Below are 22,475 nucleotides of genomic sequence, written 5' to 3' on the forward strand. Positions count from 1 at the left end.
CATCAAAATCAGGGTTGTTCTGCCAAACTGGGAAGTGAAAAACATTGATGTCTTATTTCATTAATTTCTTCATCTAGATTAATGACCTCCTTCCCTGACACCAAAAAGATTGAGGGGGAAAATGCCAGTGAAAGGCAATCGCTCCAAAATGGTTGTAAAACCTCTTTTTTTGTGTTAGTTCTAATAAGACTCAATCAGTTAAGGAGTTTATGACTACCGAATGATCCAGAAAACCAGTTTCAATCTTTTATTTTTGGTAAACACAACCATCAAAAGTTTGGTCTATAGATGACAAAATATCTTCTGATTTCCATCCTCAGCTACCTTTTCTTTGAAATTCTATTTCTTCTTTCTACTTTGTTATGTTTGCCTTGCTAGTAACCTACTTTTCTATTGCTATTTATCACCTTCTGCCTCTACCTTTTCTGTTCTAGCTGAAATGTTCTAGATACCGAGGAACTCTAAAATTGTTTTGAATTCTTTCTTTAGGAAGCAATCGCTTAAAACTTTTGGTTCTTAGACCAAAGAACAACTAAGGCTATTATAAGTTACTGTATTATGATACAACGAAGCTCCCATTTTACTGTTTCTCACACATTTCTTTTAGCTGATCTGTCATACCCAACGATAGAGGGCATGGAACAGGAGCTGCCACATAATAAGACCCCTTGCTAACTAGGTGGTCACTCCAGTATGGTTGTCCCCTTCCTTCTTCAGAATGAGTGATTCCTCACCCCTAGCCTTACTCCTAAACTTAAAGAGTTGAAGGGACTTAGGTTATTACTAAACACAAAACATTTTATTTTACAGATGATGGGTAGTCAAGGTAGGCGAATTCATCAAGTCAGCAGCAGTCCAAAATAAAATCATTTTCCTGACTTTCAAGCCAATGTTCTTTCCCTGCATCATGCTAACTCTTACTGCATGGCTAGCTAAGACACTTTAAATGGGCTTTGGCAGGCTAGCCAGGGAACCCACAATTTATTACAGTTTCTATGAGAAAACTAATTCTGAGTTGTGCTCAGAATTCAGAATATATCTTTCAACCTCCTACTCATCCTCTCACCACTCTGGTGAACATAGTATCTGGCCACGGGAATGAATGGAGAACACCATTTTTTATTCTTAATAACTTATTATACTTGGAAATTAATAGAACACAATTTGTTTATCAAACCAAAGCAAATATTTATACAGTCAGAGTCCTCAAAATTGAGGATCGATTTCTAGGATGAATCTTCTAGAGATATCCAAATTAGCTACTTGTCTTTCTTAGAAATAAATCCGTTACTAATGCTTCCTCAGCCAACCAGTTGCAAATCCACACAGTATTCTTTGAAAGACAAGCATAGAAAACCAACTTACTTCCTAGAGCAAATGGGAGAGGGATCTAGAAATCCCAGTAAAGTAGACTAGGATCCCTGTTTTTTAATAACAAAGAAAGACAAAAGGAAGGGGAAGGAGCAGGTAACTTAGCTTGATGTGAAAAATATTCATTTAAGTCATTTACATACTATTACTTTATCTAATTATGGCAAAGCCTTAGGGATTATTCACATTATTAAATATGTCAAGTTAAATTATTTGACTGTAATACAAACCTCCTGTTTAGAGTCTCTCAGTATTCATACTTTGTTGCTCATATAGTTGGGTTATCTGCTCACAGGTTTTAACATAAGATGAAGGAACAGTGCTGGACTGGGAACTGGAGGACAGTGTACCCTGCACAGTTAGAGGCAAAGGCAATGGCAGTGAATATGACTAACAGCTTCACTGTCTATTGAGCCAGTTTGTAAAATTTTGGGGAAGGAGAGGCATCAGGTAGGGAACTTTTTAATCGTCTCTTTGGATACCTAGTTATAATTTAGTTTCTGATTCTCATTGTACTTAAATTCATGGTTTTGCTACATACTGTATTCCTAAAAATGTATACTAAGGTTGAGTATGTGGAAATTGAGTAAATTTAAATTAAGTAAATTTAATTTGAGTAAATTTAAATCAAGTAAATTTAAATTGAGTAAATTTAAATGAGTGATTCTGTTTCTGGAGAATGAAAGATTTCACCCCATCATTTAGAAATATTCTTTGATAACATGGTCCCCATGCTTCATACAAATTTTTCATTTTCTTCTTTTACACACAATCATTTTGGATGTTCAGTGAGCATTTGATGAGGATTTAAGACTTGCCATTTTTGACTTGGCACTCCTGATCATTTCAGCCCACATCTCGAGTGTACCATATTTATGAAACCCAGATTTCTCATAAGTACTTTCAATTTTATGTTTTCCACTTATTTTCCTACAAGAATAAAATGCCATAAAATATTCCAATATTACACAGTGATGTGCATACAAAGATGGTAACACCATTGGCTAGCAGTAGGTTTTGCCATGTTACTGATCTAAATGTTTATTTATCAAAGAATCTTTAAAAAATTAAATTTGGCATCCAAAAGGAGGCTTAGAGGCATTAAATATTTTTTAAAGTATAGCTTTATCAAGATCAAGCATGCTTAAAATAGAGACTGTCTATAAATAAGAGGAATACCAGTCTTATACTTCTTGTTCTCCTTTTATCTCATATTTCCTTATTTCTCCCAGATAAGTGACAAGGAGAGTAAAGGGACCATTCCAAAACAGCTACTGTGTGCCAGGAATTGTGGTAGGTAATTTGCACAAATGCTCTCTTCAAGGCCAGTGCCAATAGTGTGTTTTATGTCAGGAAAAAAAAAAAAGCAGAAAAACAAAAACCCAAGATCCCAGAAGCTATTAACTTCACTCAATCATTGTTTGCTGAACTGAGGAATTCGACTGAAAAAGAACCATTCATCATTAGAAAAGGACTCAATAAAACTGTACTTAAATGGATCTTTAATAGTATAGTTTTTATATCTTTGTGTGGATGGAGAATAATTTCATGGAGAACCATCAGATTTCTGATAATTTTTAAAGAAATGGGTCGGATACTAATTTTACTGTATATTTAAGCATCAAATTAAAGACCTGTATTTTCAAGGTAGATTTCTGTGCTAAGAGCTCAAAATTAATGATATACCTAAGGGTCTACATTCTCTGCACAGATTTCCCAAACCTGGTGTTAATAACAAGTGTATAGTAAAACAGAAGACTATTTCTATTTTAAGGTCTTCCTTCTTCTTCTGACCCCTCAGCAGAGTGAAATTCAAGGACCCCCCCTATCTCTGATGGTCAGAACTAAGGTCTGTAAAGGATGCAGAGCAATGAGTGGGGCCCCTGGCATGCCAAGCTTCCGGTTCCCAACCATTTTTAGATGTTCCTTGGCAAGCATACTGAATTATAAATGCCCCAAATGCTTGATAGTTCCATACCTGGGAGATATGGAAAAAGGAAACTTCTAGAAGGTCAATAGTCACTGAATACATTTCTGCATCTGGGCATCTTTTGAGGGAGAGAGCTTGGCCATTTGGATATGGGAAGTATGATGACCTGGAATCAGCAGGTCCAGATTCTAGACCCACCTCTTCCTCTAACCAACTGAGTACTCTTGGCTCCAGGCTTCAGTGAAATTAGATTTTCCTTCTATCTAAAAGGAGTTAGGACTAATCCTTCTCTAAAGTCCTTTTGAGTTTGCTGTATGTGACCAGCCCTGGCATTTAAACACACTCCTGAAGCTATAGAAAAGCTGAAGGAAGAATCATTTAAAGATTAGGATATACCTTCTTGCTTGAATACTGTAAGTTTTAAATCATAACCACAGAAGTTAGATTGGACTAGCAAATAAGTAAGACCTAATATAAGTGCATTTCTGTAAAATCACTTGTACATTTCTGATCAATCTTTCAGGCTCCTGACATCCCAAATTAGTCTAGTTCCAATTAAGTCATCATCCTTTTGGCAAACGAGGATATGGATCAATAGATGATGGTGAATGAAGTTCTTAGTTTTCGATTCTTTGTGCCTTAATAATATCTTCTTCAGGGTAAGCCCAAACCAGCAGGGCTGCAGCAATATCAGTGATGAGAGTGGGTCTTAAGGTCAGTGGTCAGGCCATAAAACTCAGCATGAAGACATCATTAACAGGCTGAAAACTGCAAGTCTCAAAGTCCAGAAGGAGGTAGCCTTAAGGAGGTGGAATCAGCGACCTCTGGGTGGTACAGGTGGAGGAGGATGGAAGGTCTCCCTGGTCGGAGGCCTGAAATGAAAAACAAAGCAATTATGATCAAACAGATTTGATGAACTACTTCTTAGGAATCCATGATTTGTTGCAAACTTGGTATACTATGCAAAGGACACATCCTTCAATTAATAAAACTGGAGACACATACGGACCTTTCAGTGGCATAAATGCTGATCTGTGGATTGCAATCCTAGCCAACATTAGAATCACTCGGGGTGGGGGGCTTTGAAAAATACCAGTTCCCAGGCTCAATCCCAGACCTATTCCATCATAATCTCTGGAGGATAAGGCTCAGGCATGACGACATGCAAATCGTGTTCCTCCTTCAGCCAGTTGCATTAGCCATGTGGTTTGGAAATGGCACCCCACTCCAGGATTCTTGCCTGGAGAATCCCAGGGACGGAGGAGCTTGGTGGGCTACAGTCCATGGGGTTGCAAAGAGTCGGACACGACTGAGCGACTTCACTTTCACTTTCACTTATTTTGTGAAGCTTTGACATCCGTGTCCTGGCTGATCCTGGAAGGCCTGCCCCTCTGAGGGTAAGCTAATTCCTCTAAATAGCCTGCAGTTAGCACACATTTCACATGCAGACTAACCAATCTAGAGTCCATATCCCAATCCCCTCCAGCACTGGGACTCTCAAAGTCCAGGCCTCTATCCAATTGCCCTAATCACCCCAGGGCCAGGTGTCGGACAACTGGAGACAGCCCCTGAGCCCCAAAGCCTGCAGAAATTTCTCAAACTAGCCAATCCTAAATCTCTCTAGCCTGCCTCATTGGTTCCTTCCTGCAGAACCCACAAGAAAAGTTCCTGCCCTTCTTTCTCCCCTACCTGCCCTCTCTCCTGCCTAAACCTGGGGCTTTCCTGTGTGTCCCGCCCCAGCATAATATGCCTGCCTCCTCTTGAGATCTAGAAGTATAACAGACCACCTATTCAATGGCAGTTGTCTCCTGATATGCTCGCCTTGCCACACCTAAATAATAATAAAATCTATATTTTAAAACTCCAGTGATTCAAATATGCAGCCAGGCAGCAGACACACTGCAGTAGGGAGATCCCTTGAGAGAGGACTTAATTTCTGAAGTCAGCTTCTCACAACTACTTCTACTTGGGATCACTCAGTGTTGTCTCAACTCCACCTCCGCTTACCTGGAAGCCTCCCTCCACATTAGCCTAGTTGGTTTTTGAACAGTGCTAAACGACACTCCAGATAGACCTGGGGGAATGTATTTACAAGAGGTTCAACAATCGAGACGGTATTTCCATATGTGTGCTGTAAAACCAATATTTAATTCTCTTGGAAGCAAGTCAATAAGTCAAGAAAGAGCACTTTGTCAAGTGCTGTAATTGAACTGTGCTACCCTGGAACTGCATACTTGATTGAATGAATCGATGAGTAAATATTTATTAAATGTCTCTTGAATGCAAGTTTTGCGTAGGTCAAGGAAACGATAAAGGAGCTGGAAAAAGACCGGCCATCTCAGAAGGCAGAGAGGGAGGCAGAAATAGAAAATAATAACAACAGATATCCTCAAGAGGTCCTACAGTGGCACCTGGGAGTAGAAGGTTTTGTGTGGTTGTCTCTTTATCCAGAGAAAACAGTCTCCTTCCATTGCCCCAACTTGCCCTATGAACCATGAGCTTAGAGGAGAAAGCTGAAGAACCCTTCGGTGTTAGCAGTCATCACCTAAATGAGCTGAGGCTGGCTTGATGGTTTCCTTCCTTCCTCTCAACAAACATATATCTACTATGCATTAACCTCTGATGTGGGATATAACAGTAAGTAAAGTGGGCATTGATCCCACCCTCAAAGTGCTGAGACTATAATGGATGAGGCAGACATTAGGGAAAGTCAGTGCACTGTACCGAATGTTTTGTAAGGGGATGTTCGTAACCTATGAATGCATGACAGAGGCATTCATGCACACATCTGAAGGACAAGTTCAACAAGTTCAAACCTCTCTGTTTCTCATCTGCCAGACAGAGGTAAAGATGCCCACACTGGAGTAATGTGTGGACAGCACTTTCTGGCTTAGAGTAGGCACTCAAGAGGTAAAGCTAATAATTTTATTATTTGTGGTGAAAGACCTGTTCTTAGACCTTCTCCCCATGTATGCCCCACGAGCCTTACATTTTACCTTCCATCACAAACAGAGGCACGATTCCCTCCTGGTCACTCTTCCTCTGTTGACCCACTCTGCAACTGAGCAGGTCTGCAAGCAAACCTGGAGAGGGAAATGGCACCCCGCTCCAGCACTCTTGCCTGGAGAGTTCTGTGGACAGAGGAGCCTGGTGGGCTGCTGTCCATGGGGTCGCACAGAGTCAGACACGACTGAACCGACTTAGCATGCTTGCATACATTGGAGAAGGACATGGCAACCTACTCCAGTATTCTTGCCTGGAGAATCCCTGGGACAGAAGAGTCTGGTGGGCTGCCATCTATGGGGTCTCACAGAGTCAGACACGACTGAAGCAACTTAGCAGCAGCAGCAGCAAACAAACCATCTCCAATATTTCTTTCTGGTGAACAGCCCAGCTAAAGGTTGGAAGCCCTGTCTTTGGGAATGGATTTGTGATTATAGACATATCAGAACCACAGAAGTAAAATGTATCAGATCAGAATTGAGGGGTGGTCCATGGGGAAACGGCCTCCAAGGACACTGGGAAGCTGGAGCTGGACACAGGATTGTCCAGTCCAGAGACCTGGGCACTGGCTGCTTTCTCCTCCGTGTTGAGGTGATAACTTTGGTTCAAGAACCCAGCAGTTCTAATGTTGGTCAACATTGTTTTAAAGCAGGTCTGTTATTTAGATAGTATCCTTTTGTATGATCACAACATTGTTAAAAAATATTTTTAAGCTTCCCTATTAGTAAATAGCCTCAGGTCCAAGTCCCCTTACTTTCTGACCACTCCCTCTGCTCCTGCCTAGGGATTCCACAGAGATCTTTACAAGTGAAAGTCGCTCAGTCGTGCTTGACTTTTTGCGACCCCATGGACTATACAGTCCATGGAATTCTCCAGGCCAGAATACTGGAGTGGGTAGCCTTTCCCTTCTCCAGGGGATCTTCCCAACCCAGGGATCGAACCCAGGTCTCCCACATTGCAGGCTGATTCTTTACCAGCTGAGCCACCAGGGAAGTCCATGCAGCTAAAAGGTTAACTCTTGGTACTCCAGGAGGCCTTCAGAAATATGCTCTGATTTGTCAGTACCTAGGCTGTGCCTTAAAGAGGAGTGCACAGATTGTTGTGCTGAGCTCATTGTGCTCAGTCGTGTCTGACTCTTTGCAACTCCATGGACTATAGCCCACCAGGCTCCTCTGTCCACGGAATTTTCTAGGCAAGAATACTGGAGTGGGTTGCCATTTCCTTCTCTAGGGGATCTTCCTCACCCAGGGATCAAACCTGCATCTCTTGCTTCTCCTGCATTGGCAGGAGGATTTTTTTTTTACCACTGCACCACCTGGGAAGCCCATCGTGATTGGCAAAATCACTAGTAAACAGCAAAACATATTCAAAAACAAAGGGGCAATGTCTCAGCAAGACATTGGCTTTTTTTCTCTACTGGCAGGACTTTATACCTATGAAGAATGTGACACTGTCAGCTGCCCACTCTGTGGGAACTGCAAGGGAAACACCACACAAGGATATAATGCATCTGCTCCTGTTCATGTCACCATCTGCCTTCCCTAACTTTGAAGTCTTTGGGAACTTATAGCCTGTGGGAATGTGAAACTTCTTTCTTCTAATGTGTAACCCACCTGCACTGCGGTACATGACTTGATGGCTAGCTGTCAACCCAATCAGTACCAATCTATCATCTGCCCATTCACTTACTTGCATGATAAATATTTGCTAAGTTCCTAGCATGTGCCAACTACTGAGTTAACTCCATATTGCACTGGGGAGAGTAGAAAAAACTTTTAAAATCAAAACAGTCTTTATCATTTTGAGGTTTACCATCTACTTGGGGAGATAGATATGCAAACAAGGGCCATGATGTGGAGTGAGTTCGGTTCAGTTCAGTTCAGTCGCGTAGTCGTGTCCAACTCTTTGCGACCCCATGAATCGCAGCACGCCAGGCCTCCCTGTGGTATTTGGGGAACACAGAAGGTTCACACTGCAGAGGAACATCAGGGGAAGCTTCAAAGAAGAGGTGAAGTTTCAACAGAGTCCTAAAGGATGTGTAGGAATCTTCTAAGCAGAGATTGGAAAGGAGTAGGAAGACAGCATTCTAGGCAAAAGGAACAGATTGGGCAAAGACCATACAAAATGGCACAGCTCACTAGCAATGCTTAAGGAGTGAAACATCAGTGAATACAGGAGAGAGATGGGACTTAGGGCTACAGTATGCTAAAAAAATACAGAAGTAAATGCAAGGCTTTTATGCCAGGAAGTGACATCATCAGCTATTGCTGTTCTAGAGTGTGCACTCTTGTGCAATGCGGAGGAGGGACTGACTGGAAGCAGGGAAGTAAATGCAGGGATGAACTTAGGCATGGGCAGATGGAGAGGAGGGGGTGGATCTGAGAGCTGCAAGGGCAGCAGAGTGAACAGAGCCTGGGGAGCTGCAAAGGAGCAAGAATGGAGGCTGTCTTCGGGGTTAGGGACTTGGGGAAGAAAGAAAATAGTGTCATGTCCCTGGCTGGGAAGTCATGAGAAGAAGACAGTTCGGGGCAGAGGAAGGCAGGAGGGACGATGAGTTCCGTTTTTGCACTCACGAGATATCAAAACATGAGTGTAAAACCTGAACTCATCATCCCATTTGCCTTCCTCTGCCCCGAACTGCCTTCTTCTCATGACTTCCCAGCCAGAAAAGCTCAACATTCAGAAAACGAAGATATGGCATCCGGTCTCATCACTTCATGGCAAATAGATGGGGAAACAGTGGAAACAGTGGCTGACTTTATTTTTCTGGGCTCCAAAATCACTGCGGATGGTGAATGCAGCCATGAAATTAAAAGACGCTTGCTCCTTGGAAGGAAAGTTATGACCAACCTAGACAGCATAGTAAAAAGCAGAGACATTACTTTGCCAACAAAGGTCCATCTAGTCGAGGCTATGGCTTTTCCAGTGGTCATGTATGGATGTGAGACTTGGACTTTGAAGAAAGCTGAGCACCGAAGAATTGATGCTTTTGAACTGTGGTGTTGGAGAAGACTCTTGAGAGTCCCTTGGACTGCAAAGAGATCCAACCAGTTCATCCTAAAGGAGATCAGTCCTGGCTGTTCATTGGAGGGACTGATGTTGAAGCTGTAACTCCAATACTTTGGCCACCTGATGCAGAGAGCTGACTCATTTGAAAAGACCCTGATGCTGGGAAAGATTGAGGGCAGAAGGAGAAGGGGACGACAGAGGATAAGATGGTTGGATGGCATCACCAACACAATGGACATGGGTTTGGGTGGACTCCAGGAGTTGGTGATGGACAAGGAGGCCTGGCGTGCTGCGGTTCATGGGATCGCAAAGAGTCGGGCACGACTGAGTGACTGAACTGAACTGAACTTGAGATCTCTGGGACCCCTAGTGAGGTCCCCAGCAAAGAGCAGGAAATAGAAAACCAAGGTAGAGATGGATTTGGACTTGGAGCTGACAGTTCAAGCTCTGGGGACAGCATGCAGAGTGAGGAGAGGAAGGGACCAGGACTGGAGAGAGTGATGAGTGGGATGTGCTGTTTGGGGAGGGAAGTTCAGGAGAACATAAAGGAGGAAGAGTTGCCAGTTCCCAGATCTGGAAGTGAAGTGGAAAATATCCAGTCAGCCTCCCCTCTTATCCATCAGTGGGTCAAGCACTCAGGACAAAGGCCCGTGTTATTCGTCGCTCAAACATCTCCTCATTTCATTATGAACATTATATACAATTTCAGAAAAACTGCATCTTTTCCAATCTTCACACCAAAAATGGGCCCAAACCCTTTTTCTATCAATTACAGATTTCTTTGTAAACACCATTTCTTTAGTCAAATGTGTTTTCCTCCTTTTCCTCTCCCCATGTTTATCACAACATGCTTCCAGAATCTCCCAAACAATTCAATATGCCATCTCTCTTTACACATTAAATGCATCCCCGTTTCCAGTCTTTAATTTCTGGAATCCACTTCCCTAGTTGTTCTCTCTCCTGCAGACAAGGTTCCACAGAGTCTTTGAAGCTCTACATTCAAGACTGACATTCTTTTTAATCTTGGAACAATTAGATGACTCCCTCCTTCACCTTCAAGAATAAAAGGTCTTAGATCTTCTCCCAGGACACCTGGACCTCCTTGGACAGGTATAACACAGCAACTAAATGACTGGACCCTGGAGTCAGGCACACCTAGGTTTATCACACAGATAAAGTCTCCATCCAGTCTCAATCCCAGTTTCTGTCTCTGCAAAGTGGGATAACTCTAAACATCTAACACTTGAAGTTGTGGAGATAATTAAATGAGTTAATGCATTTAGCGAGTTTACCAGAATACCCAGCACATAGTAAGTGCCAATAAATACAAGCATTTATTACCATAACTGCTCTCCATAAACATCCCTCCCTAATCACCAACTATATATAATTTTCAAGTAACAGAACATAATGCAAATTCAGCAGACAGGACTAGATTATCACTGAAGTTCCTTCTAGGGCTAATGCTCTAGTATGTGACCTCTAGTCTACAACAGGGAAACATGTTTGGTGAGTGTGAAGCATTTTGGGACTGTGGGAGGTTTTGGTAGCAAGTGTCAGTACGTGAATGTTGCCAGGAACACACAGAAAAGTGGTAACAGCAAAGACAGAAGTGGAGAGATCCTCAGTGCAGAGTCAGCTGCTCTTTCCAGAGAAACAGAAGAAAAACCTCCCTGTGGCACTTTCTCAACAAATTTCACGATGAGGTTCATTTGAGTTAAAAGATTCAAAACGTAAAAAAAAAAAAAAAAAAAAAAAACTAGTTAATCACCCCTTACCCGCACACTATATTTTAGACATCAAAGAAACTCCTAAGACAAGCCTAGGCTTTTATTCCCAAAGGTTCCTCTCTGCCTTAGCAGACAGTTACACAAGCTAGCTTTGACCACCTTTTCAGTGGGTCCATAAGACCTCAAAAAGGTTCCTGCCAGAAGCCAGAACACAAACATACATCAGAGCCCCATAAGTCAGTCACACTCTTTTGTCTAATGCCCAGCCTCCAATCTCCACAGGCTCATCCTTCTGTATAAAGAACCACACAGACAGTTGTGCTCTTATTTGGGGCCAGAAACTCAATCCTTACAACTCTGTGAGGAAGTCCATTCATTATCTCCATTTATTGGACACCGAAATAAAGTCTCATGAAAGGTAAACAATTCATCCATGTACACCAGAGGCTGCCGGGGTCTTCCCAGGAGGTGTTTTCCCACTACAATACCATACTGCCTCTCACCTGCATTTTCATCCTCAATTCCTTCTTGTCTCCTGGTCCTCCAGAAGCACTGTCCCCACAATACAACCAAGGGGATTAATTATTCAGGTGTTGAATTCTAGCCAGACAGATTTTAAAAATATGCAAAATGTTGACCTTTCCCAGTGTATTTCACTGACAAAATATTGAATTTGTTACTTAGAGTCTGCAAGTGAATAAAGCATCACTTAAGTGAATGAAGAGTCCACGTTGAAATGTGTCCAAAGTACGCATTCAGCGAGTTTAGCTCTGTACTCACTCCTAGGTCACCTTAGATGTCCCCAGACCCTACTCTGCCCTGAGACTCAATGAGCAAGGAAAAAAACGTTCTGTCAGCTTCCTTGTTACCTCTGTGAGGCGGCGCGGGGTGGCACCCTGGGGGGCCTCTCAAGGGGCACAGTGGGCATGCTGTCCACTTGTGGAGGGCCTGGACTACGACTCCTGGTAACCTCGGGAGCTTCATTATCCTACAGCAAAGAAAAAAAAAAAAAAGATGAGAGAGAAGGCTGAAGATGACATTAAGCAGCAACATAGCGGGACAGTGCCATCCCACAAGCTCCTCAGCTCTCCCCAGGCTTGGGTGGAAGGTTACTCACTGACTGAGAATCAACAACCCAGCAACCCTGGGGACAGTTTCCCACTGACTCTGACAACCGGAGTCACTGAGGAGATGCTGGGGCCTGAGTTATTGATACTGTTAGTGACCTGAGCTCTCATTCCTTGCTGCTCAGCGTGATTTGTGGGCCACCAACAGCAAGCATCACCTGGCAGCTTATGAGAACCACAGGGTTTCAGGCTCCACCTCACACCTGCATCTTCACAAGATCCTAAGTAATCCTTATGCATAGTAAAGTTTGAGGAGCATTGCTCTAGGGTAACCAGGTAGGGCTGGAGAAATTTTCTTTTTAAGCAGAAGTCCCTTTCGGGGACTGTGATTGGTCCTCTGTCGCAGGATAATATAAGCTGTGTGCTGGTGGGTGGCCCACCCTAGCATCCTACTTCAGGGAGTCTCCCGGGTTGGCAGTGACTCATGTGACCCCTACCCGTGGAGAAGCAGAAAAGCGCGGTAAGAGAAAAAGCAGACACCCACAGGAAAAAGGAGACCAAAGAGTGTGTGGCCTGGGGGTGGTAGTGGGGGGACACAAACCGCCAGCCCCGCCTCTGCATGCCTGCCGCTCCTGAGCCAGGCCCAGAAAGGTGACCAACACCTCTGGATTCCTGGACACTCACCCAGTTCCCCCTCAGACACCCCTTTTGGTTTAACCCTCTCCCTCCCTCCTTCCCTCCCTTTCTTCTCCTCTTTTTATCAATGGGAAATTAATATAACATAAAGCGATCATTTTAAAGTGAACAATCAGTGCCATTCAGCACGTTCACAATATCGTGCAACCACCATTTCTGTCTAGTCCCCGGACATTTTCCTGACACCCCCTGGAGGAAACACTGCATCCCTCAGGCAGTTTCTCCCCGTTTCCCCTATCCCCAGCCCTGGTAACAACCAACCTTCTATCTCAATGGATCGACCTATTCTGGACGTCTCATATAAATGGAGTCCCACAGTGGATGACCTTTTGTGTCTGGCTTCTTTCTCTTGGATTTCTCTTTCCTGCAGTGAAATGACCCCTGAGACAAAGACCTATGAGGGTGGGGGTGCCCCAGTTCTCACCTCGTTGTCCCCCTCCATCCCGCTGCTCACACTGAGGAGGCTCCGGGTGCTGGACCGGTTACTTGCGCTGCCTAAAGGGTGCAAACAGAGTCAGCTGGACTGTGCAGGCTCTCGAGATGAAGTAAAAGGCAAAAATCTAGCACTTACTGATAGAAACAGTACATAAGCTGCGACTACGGGATTCTTCAAAATGCTGCTGTCTAATAACATACCATGTTATTAGAGTTCAGTTTTTCTTTCAGCATAAAAATGGGTCATCTTTTTATGACCACTTTTTGCTTTATAGCTACCATTTCCCGAGAGCTCATCCCACGTTCTATGCTTTAAAAGCACGACCGCATTTAATCCCTAGGAAAACCTTATCTGATGCTAGTGCTTTGATTTGACACACTAGGAAGCAGAGACGTTCTATTTCTCACCTGTTCAGTGGTGTTTCTTAAATCTTCAAACAAACTTTGTCACTAATGTTTTTTACCTATTTAGGAATTACAGCAAGCACGTGCAAGTATCACACATGTATACATACCTTCTAAAAGGGGGCCAGTGTGACACAAAACACAGAGCACAAATTCAAAAGTATAATTTACACTCCAGATAGGAACTATGACTGTGTGAGGTCAGCTGCTTAGAGATGTAAGTAGAGGATTTATCACCTAAATCACTGAAACAGCATTATCTAATTGAGTTTTCTGGAAATGTTCTGTTGTGTGCTCTTCGGTTTGGTAGCTAATGTGACACAGTGCAACTGAGGAACTGAATTTTAAATTTTATTTAGTTTTAATGAACAGATTTACATAATCACATTCAGTCATGGGCCACTGTACTGGGCCAGACAGCATTAGAACGAGCTCAAGGACGTGCTGGTTTGGCAGCGAAGAAGGAAGATTAACAGTTAATCAACTAAAACTTGACTTTAATTTTTCCAATATATGCTGTTAACAGTATTGCCAGCACTTAGGTTTAGCTGAATTTTCACTCAAAGTAACTGCTTATATTAGTTTATAGGTAAATCGTCTTAGTTTTGACTTCATTATGTCATCAACTTTGACCTAATTAATTCAGATACCAGCTGGACAAAAGCAGGTTGAGATTACAATTTTGGATTATTTTTTGGAGGCAGATTTTTAAATTTAAGATAATGTGTCAAAATATTTCCATAAACCAGGGGATTCAGAGTTTGTTTCAGAGTTTGTTTCAGAGTTAAGGAACACACGACCCTGTCTTTTTATCCAGTTGCCCACATATAACACTGTTCGCTCAGCTAGAACGTCCTTTCCTTCCCACTCCCCCAGCCCATTCCATCCACAAATTTGAAACCTCCTCAGGCTCTAATGCTCAGGACAAATGCTATCAAAATCTTTCCTGATTCCCCCAAATGGAAGTAACCCCTCCTGTGCATGGGCTTCCATCCCTGTGGGGCCAAGCCTCCCATGTCATTCATCATTGTTTATCTTATTCCTTTACAATGAACCAGACTCCTTCCAGAGATTATCTGCTGGGAGGGAGCAAAAAGGTGTCCAGGAGCTGATTCTAGGATCCTGGAAATTCATACCCACCAGCTTCACTATTCTTTCTCTTGGTGGTGTTGAATTTTTAACCCCCAGTGCTTGACTTTGAACCCTTACTCCTGGTTTATCTGCCCTGGCCCTCTCCCTTCTCCAAAGCCGATGACCTGGTTGGTCCACCTGGATGGCACCGTTGGTAGGAGGTTCTGGCCCTGGCCCCCCATCACATTCACTCTTGTTGGGGGAAAGGGGCAGCACCCACACCTTGCCAGGCTTCTGTCACCAGGGAAGAAGGATCAAACAAGCCTATAACTTACACTCTTTTTACACTTTTTCTCCTCCATTATAAGCTCCCAGAGGACAGACCCTGTTTCTTTTTCAGCTTTATGTCTCCAGTGTACAGTCTAGCTCCACATGCACAGAGCAGTCCTCAATATTGATAGAGAATGAATGAGAGAAAAAAAATGATCATGTATATGACTGTTAAGGAACTTAAATCACGCAAACTGGAAGCAGCTCGATGGTCTTTCTTTAATGAAACTTTTGTTCTCTTAAACATAACACTAATACCTTGTGCTTAAAATTTTAGATATAACTAGATTTAACCTGAAACTGTTTTCCTACAGTTTCCAAGAGATGGCAGCTGCAGCACAATAAAATGGTGCTGTTTTCAAGGCATGATTTTTAGGGCATGATGCTGGGGGTTGAAGGGCTGTTGGTGACTCAGAGCTGGACTATCCTCATTTCTCTCCTTGCCCTGTGAACTCTCTCTCTTTGGAAGGAAATATGTCCCCAGGGTTGAGTACACAGAAAGATCTGTATGTGAATCCCAGATCCTCTGCTTAATTGTCAAGTGACCCAGGATTAGATGTTTAACCTATGTCTCTGTTTCCTGATCTCAGAACACTACTGTATAGAATGAGATCGTATGGTAACATGCTTGGCACAGAGCCTGTAAGAGCAAGCATTTAATTAATTACAGCAGCTATCATCATCACCATCATCAATTTCAAGATGGCAGATTATCCGTTAGTGACTCAAGGACGCCACCTCCAGTATCCACACCTGTGTATGGCCTCCTCCTCACACCCCGCTTGGCTTAGCCACGGGACTCACTTTGGCCAATATGACATTATCAAGTGTGATGTAAGGCAAAGCTTGATAAACACTTGCACACCGGGGCTTGTTTTTCTGGAATGCTCCCTTTATGGGTCTTGTTATCACACAAGAAGTTCAGGCTATTGAATTAGAGGCCATGTACGAGAGGCCCTGAAGAGTAAGAGGCCATCATGGATGCTCCAGTCCATGCCAAGCTTACAGCTGAGTACAGTTGCACAAGTGACCCCAGCTGACTGCCCGGGCAGAGGTGGACCATCGCCACTGGCTCCTGGCCAAGTTTAGAATCAGGCAGAAATAAATGATTATGTTTAAAGCCATTGCATTTTTGGATAGTTTGCTACACAGCAATAGATAACTGAGTAACAGGGACTGGATGCAATCTACAGCCACAGAGTAAAATAAAACCCTCTGGTCTGTCATTTAATAACATTTTCTTACCCAATAAGCTAGCGATCCCTGGACAGTAAACCACCACACAAGGTGAAAAGCAGAGTTTATGCTTTCCATTCTATTCTCACTCCAAGGTAACTCAAAGTAAAACATACAGATAAAATAGTTTAAATGAATCCAAACCTGAAATGAGTATTCTACGTTTATCTTGTTAAATTTCCCCTTCCCTTACCCCAGAAAGCCCTGCCTTCACCCCTAGAGTATCTATACCACTTCCCTCCTCCACAATACATCTGAGATGGGTTGCCTGCCTTGATTCCTCTGCCATCTGTGATCACTGGGAAAACCTCTCCCATTGCTGAACTTGTCAGAATTCTCTAATTTGCCTCAAGGGGGTAGTATATATTATTGCCCTCATTATGTAAGGGGAGATTTTCGTCTCTATCAAGGCTAGACTTAACATGGCTGTGTGATATGCTTCGGGTATGTTTCAACAGGTAACAGTGGCAGAGGGAAGGGCAGGGTTCTACCCCTATTGCCATTGACTGGTTGTGGGACCTTGGGCAAAATTCCTTCCCTTTCTGGGTTACAAATACTCTGCTAACAAAGTAAGAAGGAGGAACAGTTCAGAGGCTCTTGACCTCAGTCCATGGATGGGCATAATTGTGTGTGTGTTAAAACACGTGCAAGTGTATTTTTATAAGAAGGACATTCAGAGCATACGTCAGATTCTCAAAGGGGTTTGTGATTGAGAAAAGATAAAGAAGCCCTGGGTTAGATGAGCTTCCAGTTCCTACCTCCACATGGCAGTCTTCCACCTGACATTTAAGGAGACTTTGAGTCCTGAAATTCAGCTTGACTCTTGCTCTTTTATTTTTTTCCCCTAGCCACTTTTGTTAACACTGAAATGTATGAAAGCAGGGAAACTCAGTCTATTTGGCTTGTGAAGCTGGTGTGTCTGAAGTCAGTTAACATTGCCCTGGATCCGGAAACAAAGCCCCAGCTCCTGCCTGCACATCAGCGGGTATTGTCTATTGTAATCAGACTCCTATTCAAGCTTTCAAGCCAAAAGGAAGACATTTCCAAATCAGATCCTCAATTGCCTATACAGTTGGAATTCTCAAATCTGAATCCACTGTTACCTAATGCTTTTGACTTTGTGCCTTTTCCTTTCCCTGACCACAGTGGAAGCAAAAAGAACAGTAAGCAAGAGTCTTGACCCTGATCTAGTCTGCCTGAGCTCAAATCCAAGCGCTACCCCTTGTTGGCTATTTAACCTAGAGGAAGGCCCTAAGCTGCCTGTTTCCTCCTCAGTAAATAGAGGTGATAGTACCTATCCTGCAGAGTGATTACGGGAATTAAATCAGAGAATCTGTGGGAGAGGCTTAGCAGATAGTAAATGCTCCATAAATATTAACCAGTACTATTACTAGCATTTTTCATTTATAAGCGTGATAGAGTAATAATTATCGCACAATCTGCCTTCCGGGGATATTTGTGTAAAGAGTCTTCTGTGCCCTGAAAAAGAGGCAAACCTCACAGGCTAAATGTCCCTCATTTCTTACACCTCCTAGGCCCAAACCAGGCTCCAGTTAAGATCTTCTGGGCTCATCACAGAGCGTGTTTCGCCTGCTGGAGTCCAGCTGTGAAGGCACCTGGGGCCACCTGCTTACTTGCTGTGCTGGAGGTACTGTCTGTTTTCCAGTCTCCTCGTCTTAGCTCTGTCCTTGCGGGGAAGACGCTTTTCCTGGGGCCACTCTCATAGACTCCATACTCCACTTTCCCAGGCAGGTGCTGTGAGTGCCGAATTGGGACCGTGATCTCCAAGTCTGGAATTAGAGAGAAAGGGATCAGCTTTAAGGAACCAGGATGCCAGTTACCAAATTGCAAAGCTGCTTCCTCTCTACCCACCTCCTTCCCCTGAACCTGGAGGGGAGGGGAAGGAGAGCAGAGGAGGAGGGGAAGACAAGGGGGGGAAGGAGAAGGAAAGGAGTAGAGGGGAAGGAGGGGGAGGAGGGTGGGGACCCTGCCCAATCAGCACTGAAGCTCCACAGAACCATGCATGGCAATCACTGACAGAAGGTTGGGTGGAGGGATGTTGGAAAGGGCAGAGAAGTGCTTTTGCATGAGGTGACAGAAAGAATGTTCAATTAGGGAAAGGTTGGTGGCTCAGACTGTAAAGAATTCACCTGCAATGCACCAGACTGGGGTTCAATCCCTGGGTCAGGAAGGTGCCCTGGAGAAGGGAAGGGCTACCCACTCCAGTATTCTTGCCTGGAGAATTTAATGGACAGAGGAGCCTGGCGGGCTATAGTCCATGGGGTTGCAAGGAGTTGGACACGACTGAGCGACTAACATGTTCATGGGTGCCGCAGCTCTGCCACTCACCAACTGTGGAACTTGAGTTAGTCAGCCAACCCCTCTGATTTCTTCCTTTTCTAAGGAGGGGTTACGAATGCCATTGCTTGTAACACTGGGTTACCCTGTACGTCATGAATAGTTCCAAGAGCCTCCATATTCTTAGCTCCTTCAATCCTCCAACACCCATGAAATAAATACTATTGTCAGCATGCTCAATAGAAACTAAGGTATAGAGACGTGAAGTAGCATGTCCCAAGTCCCCGTCAAGCAGCTGGTAAGTGGGATAGCTGGGATGTGAACCCAGGCTCCAAAGTCCAGGCCCTTAAGGACTCAGTTGCCTCCCATAGGGAGGGTGGGTGGTCCAAAATGACAGTAATGATCCAGAGAATTCATGGAAAGAGGTTCATAAGGTCCATGAAAGATTTTGTGACTTGCAAGGCTGATCAATGATTTGAGACCCCACAGATTCAGCAAGACAATTCCTTTGTCCTGCAAAGCATTAACCTGGCCTCTTCACTGGCTTAGCCGGATCAGTGACTGCTCTTTCCTCCGCGTGCCCCGGGGATTTCCACCCCTGGTTGCTATGACCAGAAAACAGCCCCAGCTGACAAGTGGAACAGAATCTCTGCGGGTGCCCAGCCCAGCTTCCTCCCCAGGGAAGTGTGAAAGCCAGGTGAGCTCCTGTCACAGGGCTCCCCTTGAGGCCCCAGACCTTCCCAAGCCTTGGGACAGAGACTCTAGGAAGAGGTGTAAGCGTGGATGGGCTTTCGGGGATGTGTGCCCATAATCTCAAGGAACTACTTCCTCCTCTGCCTCCCCTCTGCTAGGGAGCAGGTGTGGCAGGAAGTCTAGGGAGTGTGGCACCTGCCAAAGCCAGAGGTCTGCCAAGAAGGGTGAATGTGTAAACTAGCACAGCAGGGACGAGCAGGGGTGAGGATGGGGTGGATGGAGCGTGTGCTCAACCTTCTGCGTGGAGAATATTAAAACAGCAGATTGCTGGCTCGCATGGGCTCGAGCTTGCCTCATTCCAGAGACCCTGATCCCAAGGGCAGTGTGTGGTCCTAGCTTTCCAGACCTCTGTGTAACACAGATCTTTTTCACACCCTCAGCCTCTTTTGGCTATAACTGAGCAGTGGAAGCACCCACCCACTTGGGTGCCCAAGCTTGGAAGTGCGTGGGCAGAAACTAGTCAGTGAACCCACACATGGGTGTGAACCCACAGGGTCTCAGAGCCCAAACAGGTAACACATTTCTCCCCCTCAGCTTTGACTGAGGTTTTTAATGACAATCTTTTCAAGGTAAATTCATGACTGCTTCATTCACTTCAATGAAGCAGTTTTCAGCTCACAAACAGTTCAAGGAAAGGTAAGTAGAATACACAGGAAAAAAAAATTGGGAGTCAAAGTTCAAAAAAATCAAGTAGAACTAGGCTAAATGTCCACATAAGCCTGATATTCTTTGAACAGAGGAACAGTGCCAGGACAAATAATTATCATCACTATACTGGGAAGCACTTTTCCCAAAGTGCATTCACATTTGCTAATATTCCTCCTCTGAACTTCGCTACTCTGGTAAGTGGGCTTTTCTGGTGGTTCAGTGGTAAAGAACTCTCCTGCCAATGTAGGAGATGCGGGTTTGACCCCTGGGTCAGGAAGATCTCTTGGAGAAGGAAACGGCAAACCCACCCCAATATTCTTGCCTGGGAAATCCCATGGACAGAGGAGCCTGGCAAGCTATAGTCCATAGGGTCACAAAAAGCTGGACACAATTTAGTGACTGAACAACAACTCTACTAAGCAGATAAACCGGGTGTGACCACAGATGGGGAAACTGAGGCATGAAGTGGTTAATGGAAAAGTCTTGGATCATGAAATGATTTGGAGACAAAGCTGGGATCAGAATCCAGGCTTCCTGGGACCCCAGCTTGCTCCTCCAGGTCCCGCCCTGCACTGACCACAGACACACCCAGAACACAAATATTGGTATTCTTCTCTGTGGGGCCAGGGAATCCAGTAAGTCCTGAGCCAGCCAGCCCTCTTCTGACTTCCTACAATATCAGTGCTCTGCACTGTCTCAGTGAGAGTAAGCCAGCTCCCAGGGCTGAGAACAGACTGGCAAGTTATTATGAACAGACTGTTACTTCTTAATCGTCCTTGGTCTTTTAACCCAAATTAAAGAAAAATCATCATTGTTTTTCTTTTCTAAGGCAAATGAGGTTTCCAAATGAATAGAGTCAATCCTTGAGTGGGATGGCGTCCATTCCTGGAAAAGATTGTTCAAACAGAAATGTCATTCATCAGCCCTACTTCTCCTGTAGGAGAAGTTATCCTGTGTGGACGATTTTCAAATTTTTTTTTTGTTTGTTTTTTGTAAAGCAGAATTCTTTCCTCTGAAGAAAACAGAAGCTCAAAATAGAAACAGATTTTTGTGTAAAGGAGTTGCAATGGTTGAAGCAGAGAAAGGGGCCCCAAGTCCTGTCCCATTCTTAATCTACCCCCTACCCCATCCCTAACTGCCACCCTGCTCCTACCTGCTGTCCCTACAAGCATGGATGCACCAGTGCTGGGGCACCTGAATGTGAAAACCCTGGCAATTTTAAGTTAGTATGTCACTAAATATACAATTGAGCTTTATGCAATTAACTAATACATCACATTCACTCAGCCACAAATGACGCCTTTGCTTTGGCAGATGCTCTGATGCTCGGGGGCCTGGACAGGTAGCGCAGGGTCCAGCTTCCACCTGCATGAGCTTTCTCTGGGAGCCAGATTCCAAGTGCCCTTCTCCCAGCAGGCCTCACCCAAAGACACAGGAGCTGGTGTCTAAATGCCCCATGGGAGGGATAACCATTCCGGAGTGTTTTCCATTGACTCCTAGCGTCTTTGTGGAGAGGAAGCTGTAGTCATGGTGCTAACTGCACGCTGCTGGCCACCTTTTCTTCCTCTCTCACTGCCCCACCCCCTACCGTGCTCCCCAGGATCACCTCCCAAATCAGCTGTGGGTGTGTGTACTTAGTCACTCAGTTGTGTCCCACTCTTTGCAACCCCATGGACTGCAGCCCACCAGGCTCCTCTGTCCCTGGGGATTCTCCAGGCAAGAATACTGGAGTGGGTTGCCATGCCCTCCTCCAGGGGATCTTCCCAATGGAGGGACAGAATCCAGGTCTCCCACATTGCAGGTGGTCTCTTTACTCACTGAGCCGCCAAGAACGCCCCCCATGCCCTGCCAAATCACAGCTTTCTTCATGCTACGCATATTTAAAAGCTTGAAATGTTTCATTCAATCAAGTCTTCTTCTTTTTCTTTTTTAGCCGTGTTGTGCAGATTATGGGATCTTAGTCCCCCAACCAGGGCTCAAACCCATGACCTTCAGTGGAAGCATGGAGTCCTAACCCCTGGACCACCAGGGATGTCCCATGGGTCACGTGCTGTAGTTTTAGAAAGCAGCGCCGCCCTCTACCACCGGGTGCCCTGCTGTCTGACCCCAGGATGAGCACAGCTCTTGAGCTAGATTTTCTTCCTCCTCTCCTTTGTCCTCTTCCCAACTAGAAGGCGGACAAGTGTGCGTGTGGCTAGAGGCAGCACACATTTAAAACCTCGTCACCCAGGCAGCAGTCTGAGGATGACCGCTCTGACCTTCTGCCCACTCCTTGCCCAGGGATGGTGGTGCCACATGGGTAGCACCTGGAGGAGGGAGGGTCAAGGGGAGCAGAGGGTTCTCATTGTGCACAACTGGAATCCATGGCCCTGCTATTGGACCTCCGCTACACATGGCGGGAGCTCTGCTACAGATGAGATCCGGGCTTCCAAAGCAGCTTGTGGTGTGGACACCGATGACACAAGTAGGCCTGCTGGGACCAGACACTGACGC

The 22,475-nt window shown here is 44.7% G+C and overlaps 1 protein-coding gene across 1 annotated transcript in view; it reads right to left on the bottom strand.

The window, feature by feature from the left end:
• Positions 1–232: 232 nt before the first annotated feature.
• PIK3AP1 (phosphoinositide-3-kinase adaptor protein 1) overlaps positions 233–22,475 on the bottom strand; it is a 123,921-nt gene continuing 101,678 nt past the window's right edge. The window contains exons 14-17 of the mRNA XM_069568182.1: positions 17,918–18,073; positions 13,231–13,301; positions 11,913–12,031; positions 233–4,173 (exon numbers count right to left, since the gene is read on the bottom strand). Coding sequence (XP_069424283.1) covers positions 4,116–4,173; positions 11,913–12,031; positions 13,231–13,301; positions 17,918–18,073 — 404 coding nt within the window. The 3' untranslated portion in view covers positions 233–4,115. The remainder of the gene's footprint in view (positions 4,174–11,912; positions 12,032–13,230; positions 13,302–17,917; positions 18,074–22,475) is intronic.

This window comes from Ovis canadensis, chromosome 22, assembly GCF_042477335.2.
Source record: "Ovis canadensis isolate MfBH-ARS-UI-01 breed Bighorn chromosome 22, ARS-UI_OviCan_v2, whole genome shotgun sequence".
Classification (NCBI taxonomy): domain Eukaryota; kingdom Metazoa; phylum Chordata; class Mammalia; order Artiodactyla; family Bovidae; genus Ovis; species Ovis canadensis.